Source organism: Callithrix jacchus, chromosome 16 (assembly GCF_049354715.1).
Source record: "Callithrix jacchus isolate 240 chromosome 16, calJac240_pri, whole genome shotgun sequence".
NCBI lineage: Eukaryota > Metazoa > Chordata > Mammalia > Primates > Cebidae > Callithrix > Callithrix jacchus.
In genome coordinates this window covers 47024603-47036872 of record NC_133517.1, presented here as the reverse complement: position 1 = coordinate 47036872, position 12270 = coordinate 47024603, and the positions used below count along the sequence as shown (strand labels likewise).

Below are 12270 nucleotides of genomic sequence, written 5' to 3'. Positions count from 1 at the left end.
TCCTGCCTCAGCCTCCCGAGTAGCTGGGATTACAGGCACGCGCCACCGTGCCCAGCTAATTTGTTGTATTTTTAGTAGAGACGGGGTTTCACCATGTTGACCAGGATGGTCTCGATCTCTTGAACTCGTGATCCACCAGCCTCGGCCTCCCAAAGTGCTGGGATTACAGACGTGAGCCACCGCGCCCGGCCCTGGTCTCTTCTTATGAGGACACTAATCCCATTCATGAAGGCTTCACCTACATGAACTAATTACTCTCCAAAGATCCCACCTCCAAACACTATCACGTTAGGAATTAGATTTCAAATACAAATTGTGGGGGGACACAAATGTTTAGTCCATAATAGTAATGATTATTCATTACACATAGGGCTCTAAATGTGCTAGCATCTGACAATTTTTACACTCACCTCTCTTTATTAGCTTGTCAAGCATAATTAGGGCAGTGGCTTTACTGAAAATTATTGAATTTCATTTCCTAAGGACAGATGTTGAGGAGTTTTTTCTTCACTAAAAATTCATGTTCTGCTACAGCTTTCATCTATTATTATTTTGTGAGATGGAAAATCTTTTATTTTTATGTTTGGATTGACTCTTCTTAATAAAGTCAGCATGTAGTATGCTTCATGTGCTTCTAATATGTGCTAATTTTGCAAAATATTTTGGATACCAGATTGCATTTCTCTTCCAAAAAAGGTACCAGCCTACAAAGCCTTGCTGTTATTGTTTTCAATTAGTTCATGGAATTAAATGTATTAAATCACCAAATGTTTTATCCTCTGGCAGAAATAATGATTCCCACTGAACATCCATATGAATCTAGATCTGCCTGGGCCTTTGTAAGTGACACAATTTCATTAACCGAGTAAACAAATGATAGAAAGAATTTTGGTTTAGCCTTGTAAAATTCCAAAGGTGTTCAATAAAATGTCTCGGAATGGGTGTTCCAGGACTTTTATGGCACAGGACAAAATGTATTGCCTATTTTAAGAAAATAAGCTAAATAGTGAGGAGATTCTTTTAGCAGAGCCTCAGGATGTGTTAGGTTGAATCACAGGCAAATGATATTTGATCTTTGCACCTGTTAACACATTGAACCTCATCCTAAAAAGGTAGAGCTAGAAGAAAGCCTTCTGGCAGTTTTAAAATAGACTGATTTATGGCAACTTACTCAGAAGCTTCACCATTTTCACTGGCTACATGTGACTTTCACCTCTGTGGGGCTATATCTTCATTTGTAAAATTGGTAGTGAGATATGTGGACAGTTAACTAAATAATCTCTTAGAATAATTCTAATATCTGTGGATCTAAAGCATCCAAGTGTTGAATATGTTTCTTTCTGGCCAAAAAAAACTTGCACCTGTCAATAATGCCCAAACTGATCTTCTGAGAATGCTCTTTCCCAAGATACGCACTCTCCCCTGGGTTATATTATAGTAATGATTGGAAGTCCCTGCCAAGAGGCAACTATTAACCTGTGAGGTCTATATTTTAGGCCACAGCCATCTCTTTATACTTTCTCACAAGTTAGTGCACAGTATATCTATCATTTTCTTCCATTTTCCTTAATTTGTTAATTTTACTAGTTGAATAATCAGCAAAGTAAGAAGATTTCACCTCCTTACCCCCACCTGGTAGTTTGGAGATATTTGGCCTGATGACAACTGACAGTGAGGAGATATTCACCAAGTTTACCTGGGCAGGAGGCCTCCTAGAGGAAAAATGAGAAAATGAAATGGGAAAGGGGAGTGAAGGACTAAGGCGGTGACAATCTGGACTCCTGCAACTGCTTGGCAAGGTTGGCACCCAAGATGAGTTGCAAGGGAGGGAAGGAGATCCTTATCAGTTTAATCAGGTCTCAGATCCAGGGCTTTGGTGTGTGTAGAAAGAGAGAGAAAGAACTTAAAACAGAGGCTGCCATTTGACCCTGTAATCTCATTATTTGGTATATAATAAATCATTTTACTAAAAAGACACATGCATTAGTATGTTCATGGCAGTACCATTCACAATAGCTAAGACATGGAATCAACCTAGGTGCCCATCAGTGGTAGATTGGACAAAGAAAATGTGGTAAATATACAGCATGCAATACAACATGGCCATAAGAAAAAATAAAATTATGACCTTTGCTGCAACATGGATGCAGTTGGGACCCATAATCTTAAGTGAGTTAACACAGGAACAAAAAAACAAATACAGCATGTTCTCACTTATAAGTGGGAGCTAAACACTGAACATGCATGGGCAGAAACATAGAACAATAAACACTGCAGACTAGTAGAGGGAGGAAGGAAAGAGGTTTGTAAAACTACCTATCAGGTACTATGCTCAATCCCCGGGTGACGAGATCCGTACCCCAAACATCAGCATCGTATGATATTCCCATGTAAAAAGACTTCACATATACCCCTTGTATCTAAAGTAAAACTTGAAATAAAAAAAAAAAAAAAAAAAAAAAGGCAATCCGAGCACTTTGGGTGGCTAAGGTAGGTGGATTGTTTGAGCCCGGGAATTTGAGATCAGCCTGAGCAACCTGGAGAAATTCTGTCTCTACAAAAAAATACAAAAATTAGCCAGGCATGGTGGACCACACCTTAGTCCCAGCTACTAGGGAGGCGGAGAGGGGAAGATCACTTAAGCCCAGCAGGTGGAGGTTGCAGTGAGCTGAGATCACGCCACTGCACTACAGCCTAGGTGACAGAGCAACTCTGAGAGAGGGGTAAGAGGAGAGAGGGAGAGAGAGGAAAAATAAAGAAAAGAAAAGAGGGACAGATAAAATGCACGTGGAGATTAAGAGAAAGCAGCAACATAGGACCCTGAATAATGTATCTGCTTAATAACTAACCTGATGAGTTATCTGACTATCCCCGAATAAGTACGTGGCAACTCAGGCTAAACCAACAGAGGAGTCCTCTGGAATCTTACTTATATACAATAGATATGCATGCATATTTACTAGAATGAGCCTCTCTGTCTCTGGTAGTCATGTCTGTTTCCACTAATTCCATCTGTTTCCTCTCTCTCCCTCCTATCCTGCTGCATCTTAATTCCTTTGACCTCCCCTTGTTTTTCTAACTCCCTTTCTTTCCCTTGTTATTTAACGTGCTATACTATGCAATTCATGCCCTCTGCAATAAGGAATATGCACTTCAGGGTTCTGTTGACATCTTGCATTCATTTATATTTAGTGAAAGGAGGCAAAGGAGTGTACCCGGCAATATTCACTCTACAGGACGCTATAATTATTATTGAAATTAAAGAAAGCAGTCAAGGGAAATGCAGAAAGAAAATGAAATATACTAATCTTCAGCTTTTCATTTCAGCCTACAAGGAAAAAATGAAGGAGCTGTCCATGCTGTCACTGATCTGCTCTTGCTTTTACCCAGAACCTCGCAACATCAACATCTATACTTATGATGGTGAGTTACCTACAATAGACCTGCCCCTGCTGGCTAGATCATTTGGAAAGCTTAATGTATGTTTGCTTCTCACGGCTCCCAATGTAATTAAATCAATATTTTGTAGATCTCACTATTGACTTGCTGTGTCTACCTATTATGTCCAGTTGATTATCTATTGCTCAAAACGGTTTGAATTTGGTGCTAATAACAACACATCGCTGTCTAAAGAAATGTGGATGGACTCTTATTAACAGCCACATCCAGCATATCAACATCCATACAATATGCCTAAGGCCTTTCTTTACAAATAATATAATAGGCTAAGCCATAATTAGAGCAGATCAAAATTTGTAAGAAAATGCTTTAAACTTAGAAAACTCAAGGGAAAGTATCAACAACCATCACTGTTTTTGCTTTATTGCAGTCTTTATAAAGTTTCTGTATTTTGTATATACATGTCAATAAGCTAATGATAATAATAATAATAATTTACTCAACAAATAAAACTGACTTATGACTGTGGCCCTAGATAAAGAGGATCTGAAAATAAAAGCCTAAAGAATTAGCATGACAATTAATATTATCGAAGTGCAACTTTTTAGGTTTGATTTATCCTGATTCATTTTGCTTACTTTGGCTATGCCACAATTCACATGACCTTGGGCAAATGGATACTTAGATTCTCTGAGTCTCGTTTAACTCTAGCATCTTCCTCCCAGGGTTGTTGTGAGGTTTAAATGGTTTAATAAATAAGTCAAATACTCAAAACCAAGCCTAGCTCATTAGATCACTCTACAATGATAGCTATCATTATCAACGTCATCCCTACCTAATCCAGTCAATTTAACTAAAATAGTTCACATAGTTATATGTATCCTGGATATCCCTAAGGCATATTTTGCTAACTCTCAGACTCACTATTATTTTTCCTTTCACATATGTAAAGAAAGACATTAAAGACAAGACAAACAGACTTTGTGGCAGTTAACCTGTTCTGTGCCTTTAAAACCTATACAAGGACTCAAAGGCATTTCCTTCTAATGTTATTCCATCATGGCACAAGCATCATAAATGCTATTAACTATTTCATAAGGAAATGTCCTCCATGTGAAAGGATTTGTGTTTCCAAACACAATACTCATTAGAATGCAGGGCCAATGCCTACTTTGTACAAATTCATTTGGTCAACAAATAAATTAGATCTTTATTATTTGCTAGATATAGCTGTGACGAAGGATCCAGCTGTTTCTTATGAGAATCTAATGTCGAACTACGAGCTGTCCCTAAGGATCCAGATTTCAATACGGCAGAGTCCTCACCTACAAAGAATTCAGGGCTTAGTAAAATAGTCTTATGTGAATGACCAGTAGGAAACAGAGTGGTTAGGACAAAGGAGGCAGGGATGGTTTTTGCTGGGTTTGGGATTGAAAAAAGGGGAAGAAAAAAATGTGAAGTTATATGTGATCTGAATCTCGAAATACGCTATTTTGATTTGCCTGTGCTCTCTTATAGTCCTTTTCTATAGGCTTCTATCATTTTTATTAAGTTGTATTTAAAGTTGAAGTTGAATAGACAATTCAACACTGCTTGTCAACTATGCTTCCTCAAAGAGTCCGTAGAGAATCTCAGGTTTCTGAAGTCTTTAACTTGACCTGATATTTCTATGTTAGATCATAATGTGACTTGTTTATTGTAGGCAAACATTATAACAAGAAATTATTATTATTATTATTAATTATTTGTAAGCACTAAGTACTACGGTTTGTGCTTTGCATTCAGCATCCTTTCTTTTAATCTTTACAACCACCTTAGGAGGAAGGTACTCTTTTTACTTCCATCTTTTAAATGAGGAAATAAAAGCATAAAGAAGTTAATTAACTTACCCAGTGTCACACAGCTATTAAGAGATGCTCACTATTTGGATGTAAGTATAGGTCATTCTAATTCCAGAGCCTCTAACCTAAGCCATTTAAAACCCCATCACCTTATCAAATACACTGTTTTTATTTGCCCGTGTTCTCTTATAATCCTTTGCCAAAGGCTAACAAAGTATTTATAGAATTGTATTTAAAATTTAAGTATAATCTTGGATGCCATCAGGAAAATGAAAAGCATTTTTACATTTATGAAGGAAAAACCGCACATTATTTCCAATGTACTTATTGAGTTAGTTTTATCTAGACTATCTATTAGCAGCTAAGGATATGAGGTCAATCCCTACAGCCTGGGATTTTACTTGACTGCAGACTCTAACCGGACTGCTAAAAGAACATTAATGGGAGCATAACCTGCACATCAAGAGCCTGGAGACCTGGCTGGCTTGGTTGCCACAATTTTAAAAAGACAGTAATAAATTAGGGAGCACTTAGAGGTTAAGAAATAATGTGGTGGTAAAGATCTAGAAACAGTGTTATTCTAGGGCACTTGAAGATGTTTAGCCCAGGGGAAAAACTTGAAATGGAACCAAACTGTTGTCAAATACTTGAAAGATGGTGGTACACCACAGAGAATGGCCTAATTGTGGGTAGCTCCAGATTTCAAACAAGGATCAGTGGGCTAAAACCAGAGAGATGGAGTTCGGGGCTCAGAGAATGCTCATCTGAAATCAAGGGCTGACCAACGAGGTTCTTTTAAAAGTCATTATATTTTACTAAATTGTGAGTTCTATCATAATAAATGTCCTAGCAGGTGCTAGCTATCATCTTTTCCATTATAAATTATACTATTTCATAGTATAATTTATATTCTGCAGGCCTAAAACATAAGGGCCTGATAATCTGCTTATCTTTAATACATAAGCCACTGAGAGAAAAAAAAATGGCTAACCATTCTTCGGTTCTTTTGTTTAACAAATAAAAATTATATATATATTTGTGGTGTATGGCATGTTTAGAAAATGTATGCATTAGGGAATGCCTAAGTCAAGCAAATTCACATATGCATTACCTCACACACCTATCATTTATCTGTGATGAGAACAAAAAATCTACTCTTTCAGTGATTTTCAAGAACACAGTACATTGTTATTAACAATAGTCAGCATGTTGTACAATAAGTCTCTCGCACTTATTCTTCCTGTTTAACTGAAATTTTGTATTCTTTGACCAACATGTCCCCAGTCTCCACCACTAGCCCTTGGTAACCACCATTCTACTCTGCTTCTGTGAGTTCAACTTTATGAATAGTCCACATGTAAGTGACATCATGTGGTATTTGTCTTTCTGTGCCTAGTTTATTTCACTTAGCATAGTGTCCTCCAGGTTCACCCATGTTGTGAAAAATGACAGGATTTCCCCTAAGATTTTTTAAGGCTGAATAGTATTATATGTGTATTTTTTTTTTTTTTTTGAGATGGAGTCTCACTCTGTCTCCCAGGCTGGAGTGGAGGGGCGCTATCTTGGCTCACTGCAAACTCCACCTCACAGGTTCAAGTGATTCTCCTGCCTCAGCCTCCCAAGTAGCTCGGACTACAGGCACATGCCACCATGCCCAGCTAAGTTTTTGTATTTTTAGTAGAGACAGGCTTTCACTTTGTTAGTGAGGATGCTCTTGATTTCCTGACCACGTGACCTGCCCATCTTGACCTCCCAAAATGCTAAGATTACAGGCGTGAGCCACTACACCCAACTGCATGTGTGTAAATTAGATTAATAGATATTGCTCCTCCCTCCTCCACCACAGTGGCTCTTTCCCAGCACCAGCCGAGGTACACTAGAGGAGGATATTCTAAGCAGCAGCAACATGGGAGCAAAGACATTACAATGGGTGTTGTCTTATTGCCCCCATTAGACTATAAGCATCTTGAAGACAAGGACCCCCATCACAGAGTGATGCTGTCATCCCTGGAGTGGACACTGTGCATGATTGATGACTGGAAGCAATGAACATAAAGAAGGGCAAAACGGAAATCAGCAGGATGCTTTGCATATCAACATTGACTTTGCCAAATATGTCCAACTGTTCAGGAGTTATATTGGTTCTACCGTAGCTCCTGTGATTCCTAAGCACAGGAATGATGATAATATGTATAGTGGTGTATGCATATATATACATATCTATACAATGATATCTTTTTAGATGTGAGAACTGGAGAATTCTGTTATTTTTCTCATCTAACCAAGAAGTGCCTACAGCTATGATAATTTCCAAAAACAGAAATCTGTGCTTTTGATTTTCATGCAAAGCTCATATTTATTCAAAAGGAAAATAAAGTTTAATTTAAAATCAATTTAGGCTTGTTTTTCTAAGTATGCTTACATTATTCAACTCCCTGTAGATATTGTCAAATTTCCCAATGTTGTAAAAATGTATTCTGTTAAAAGATATCCATAGTTATAATAAAGACAGAGAGGTCTTATACATTCAAAACAACATATAGCAAACGCCCATAAACAGCATTTTATTCCTAGCTCCCAGAATTACAACACTACTTCCAATTGCTGGAATCCTAATTATTAAAATGAACCCATGCTGCAAGCTTTGCATGTTTAACATTCTCAAATGTTCATTTTTCAGATATGGAAGTGAAGCAAATCAACAAACGTGCCTCTGGCCAGGCTTTTGAGCTGATCTTGAAGCCACCATCTCCTATCTCAGAAGCCCCACGAACTTTAGCTTCTCCAAAGAAGAAAGACCTGTCCCTGGAGGAGATCCAGAAGAAACTGGAGGCTGCAGAGGAAAGAAGAAAGGTAATTCTTTCCATAGGTTTTTCTTCTCTCTCTCCTTCTGCTCCTCCCTCTCATGCACACGAGCACACACACAGAGAACAATGACATCTGAACCTGCACCATCTCAACATGTATAGGTTTTCAGTAGACACAGAGCCAGGCTAGTTGGGGTTAAGCTTGCCTCAATTATGATAAGATAAATGCTAATTTTAGGCTAGCCAAACCGGAGCTCTCAGAAACCCAAAGAGCTTCAATGCACTGGTGCCCCTTCCCCTGTATTGAATACCCTTATTATAAAAGTCTCCCTTCCCTAGTCCATCAGGCAGAAGCACTGTGTTAGAGAAAACACAGCCCTGGTGAACTCCAGTGGCGGGGAGGGGAAGGAGTGCTGATTCCTCCCTCTGAGGATTTGTGTCACCCCCAATGTCAGGTGTTGTTTTCCTTGGAATTATAAATTACCAGATCTTCCTTCCAAGATCTTTCCTGCCCAGATGCTGTTCTCCCCAAGGGTAAGGGCCAAGAGCTTGCCCCTTTCCTCCTTAAAAGGTCCTTCCAACATCAGGACCTTCACTGAGATCTTTGAATATGTTCTTTATCTTTTTCTAAGCCTTGATGGGATTTTTATCTCTTTTTGCCATTAGTCCCTGCTTATATTAAACAGCTTTCCTTTTGCCAAATCTTTGATTTTCTATAATCACATACCTAAGAAGAGCCAAGGGTATTATCTGAGACCATTCAGAAATCCTAGGGACTCTGTACACAGACAGAAGTCATGTGAATGTGTCCGTTCCAACCACGTGGTTATGGTAGTTAATCCCATCAAGGTGCTCTTGATCATCCAAAAATGAAATGCTTTCAGGTAATTCCTCCCTACGTGGTATTTTCCATTACTTTTTAATGATATATTTTTAGAATTAGGTAGTCACTAAGAACATGTTCCCTGCACAATTTTATGATGTCTATAAAAAGTCAGCCAACACTTTAGACACTTCTATGTTGGATAATTAAAAACAGAATGAAGATGATCCTCCTAAAGATTGAATTCTCCAAGAGGGAATGTGGAACAAAAACAAATATGTATGTATAATATATATGCATTTATACATACATATATATACACAAATATGTGTATTATCAAATAATGAGGCTCAAACGTTAGAAATCCTTAGATTAAATTTTCTGAACAAGAAAATACCAATCTTTGTGGTTGAAAAAAATCTTCCTATGATATGTAGCATACTGATCTCAATTTTCACCTGAGTGATGTTCTCCAAATGCCTGATGAGTATTTCATATATATATAAATTTTTATATATATAATTACAATGGTAATTGCCATATAGAGATATCCATATTATAGACATATTATATATCGCTACCTCTATATATTACATATACCAACTGTAGATATAGACATAACAATGGTAATTGGTATATATGTGATGTATATATATATGTGATGTATATATATATATACCATAATTATATATTAAGATTGGGGTGTGTGTGTGTATATATATATAATACTAGCTATAATTGTTCTAGATTTAGAAAGCAAGAAACTGAGCTACTAACGCAACTAAGGTAACTACAGGAAGTTGCTTTAAAACATTTTTATCTACTTTTTTGTTATTTATAGCTTTATTCTCATAGTAAAGCTAAAATAAATTATTCAAAGTTATCAAAACTTTGCTGTCAACAGATATAAGCAATATCTAAAACAGTGGAGAGCATATTGTACCCAAAGCAGTTTAAGTTCTGACCCAGGCATTGTCATCTTATAGGTAATAGGTAGAGATATGAGTCATAGGTCGATATATATTGAGATGCTATGACTTGATTAGAATACAGTCAGTGACTGAGGTGAAATTAAAACTCAGAAACCAAAATTCAACATCCTGATTTAGGATGTTGCTGGTGTTTCTAGGTAATACACTTAATTTGAAGGAAATTATTTAGGATAAAAAAAAGAACTGAGGTGATCAAAATTAACTAGATGTTCCTATAAAACTCCCTGAGGTTACTAATTAATGAATCTGATAAAGCTCCTTCACCCTGACAGCAAGAAATTGTCAATGATTGCACATTTAAACAATTGAATTGAGCTAGAAACTGGCCACATGGGTAAAAGACATTTACAAATGTAATCATCCAGTATTACGATGCCCAGAAAAGAATATTCCTTGGAACCCTCTAAAAGCCTTATTTCATCACCTTTCCAGTTATTGTTAAAATTTTTGTCATGCAAAAATCACCAAACAGATTATGTCCTTTATTTATTTATTTTTTTGTTAATGGCAGAATTTTAATTAAAAGAAAATACTACTAATTAAAGAAAGTGCCAACTTTAAAAAATCACTAATTGATTTTATTCTATTGGGTTATACTGACTTAATTAGCGCTAATTTAAAGAACTATTAATTCTTTTTAAAGAGCCTTTAGCAAGTGCATATATCTCAGTAATTATCTTAGTAAGGACATGCCTAGACCCAAAACCCAACTCAACTAGGTAAAACAAAGAGTGAATATGTGACCAAAAAGTCTAGGAGTGGCTACAGCATCAGGAACAGCTGGACCCAAGGACCACAGAATTATCAGAAAATGTTCTTTCAATGCCTGCCATGTCTTCCTCCATTTAATTGGTTTCATTACCCAGAAAGTTTAATTTCAGTAGTCAGTTCCAAATTATTTTTCTCACAACTTAGAGACTTCAGCAGAAACAGAGCTTCTTTTTCCCAATAGTTTAACAAAAGTCTTGAAATTGAGTCTCAGTGGCCTGACCTGTATCATATGCTCAATCCAGAATCAATCATTGTGGCCAAAAGGATGTAGTACTTTGATTTTATTCATACTAAGCATTTGATATCCAGTGTTTATTTTACATTTACAACTCACTTCAATTCATATTAGACATATTTCCAGTGCCTAGTAGCCAAAGGCAGCCAGTAGCACAGACACAGATATTAAACCAAAAAACATCTAATGAAAAATGGGGAAACTTTAGGCCTAAGTTTTTAAAACTGATACCAGATAACTATTCAGATTCAACTTTACTTTTATATATATATATATATATATATATATATATATATATATATATATATACTTTTTAAAAATCACATTGATATAGGAACTCAGAAAGTTCAAAAGAAATTTCCATTCTATGACTTTAATCTCTACATTAAATCTCACACTTATCAGAACTAAGGCAAGTGTGAGATTTCAGACGTGCTTAAATAACAGGACCTTCTAAACCTCACGCCCTTTTCTTTAGCTGCCTACTCTCAGTTTCTATGTCAATTCCTCACTGTGGGGAGGGGACTCTGAACCCAGGTTTCACTTCTTACTGTCTTTCACGGTAACAAGGTTTTCCTTTGTAGCACCTAGCACAATTAGTAAGTAATTAGTATGTATTCACATTTTAGTATTTATATGAATATTTATTTATTTAGCCCTGTATCTCCCACTAGATTATCAACTCCCTGAAGATAGAACTTGTCTTTTGTTTATAGTACTTGGCAACAGTTTGTACTACAAAATTTTTTTCTTTCTTATTCAACTCCTGCTAGTCATTGTCTGAGTACTACAAATGTTTTTAAGTGAATAGATAAATAATATCTTTCAGGGCCAAATGAGAAAGTGGCAATATATAGTTCGTTTGGATTTTTTATCCCATCTTCCCATCCTAAAACAATTATAGTCACTAAGTTTCCAAATGATATCTGAAACTGCACTAAGGAATTCCTACTCTAGGCAAAATCACTAAATCAACAGATATTTATCAAGCACTTACTATTTGGCAGGCCCTGTTCTAGGCACAGAGGAGACCCTCATCAACCTTGCATTCCAGTGGGGAAGAAATAGCTAATAAATATATATGCAGTATATTAGATGATACAAAATATAGCAGGACAAAGAGAACCAGGGGAGTGGGGGTGAGAGAAGCTATACTATAATAATGTCATATATTATTATACTATATAATAATATAACTGTTGGATAATCAGAAAAAAACCTGTTGAATAAGAGAACATTTGAAAAGAAGCACAAAGGTAGCAAGGGAGTGAGGCAGGCAGCTCTTCTCTGGGTTCTAAACATTCAAAGTAATGAGAGTAGCAGGGCCCTTGTACCTGCTACTCTCATTACTTTGAATGTTCGAGAAATAACATGGAGGCCAGCATGGCTGAAGCTGAGAGAG

At 36.7% G+C, this 12270-nt stretch overlaps 1 protein-coding gene across 2 annotated transcripts in view; it reads left to right on the top strand.

Annotated features, from left to right (window-relative positions):
- STMN2 (stathmin 2) overlaps nt 1-12270 on the top strand; it is a 55188-nt gene that overhangs the window by 22863 nt on the left and 20055 nt on the right. For both annotated transcript variants that reach the window (XM_002759021.6, XM_078352753.1), the window contains exons 2-3: nt 3328-3423; nt 7921-8093. In XM_002759021.6, the coding sequence (XP_002759067.1) occupies nt 3328-3423; nt 7921-8093 (269 nt within the window). The remainder of the gene's footprint in view (nt 1-3327; nt 3424-7920; nt 8094-12270) is intronic.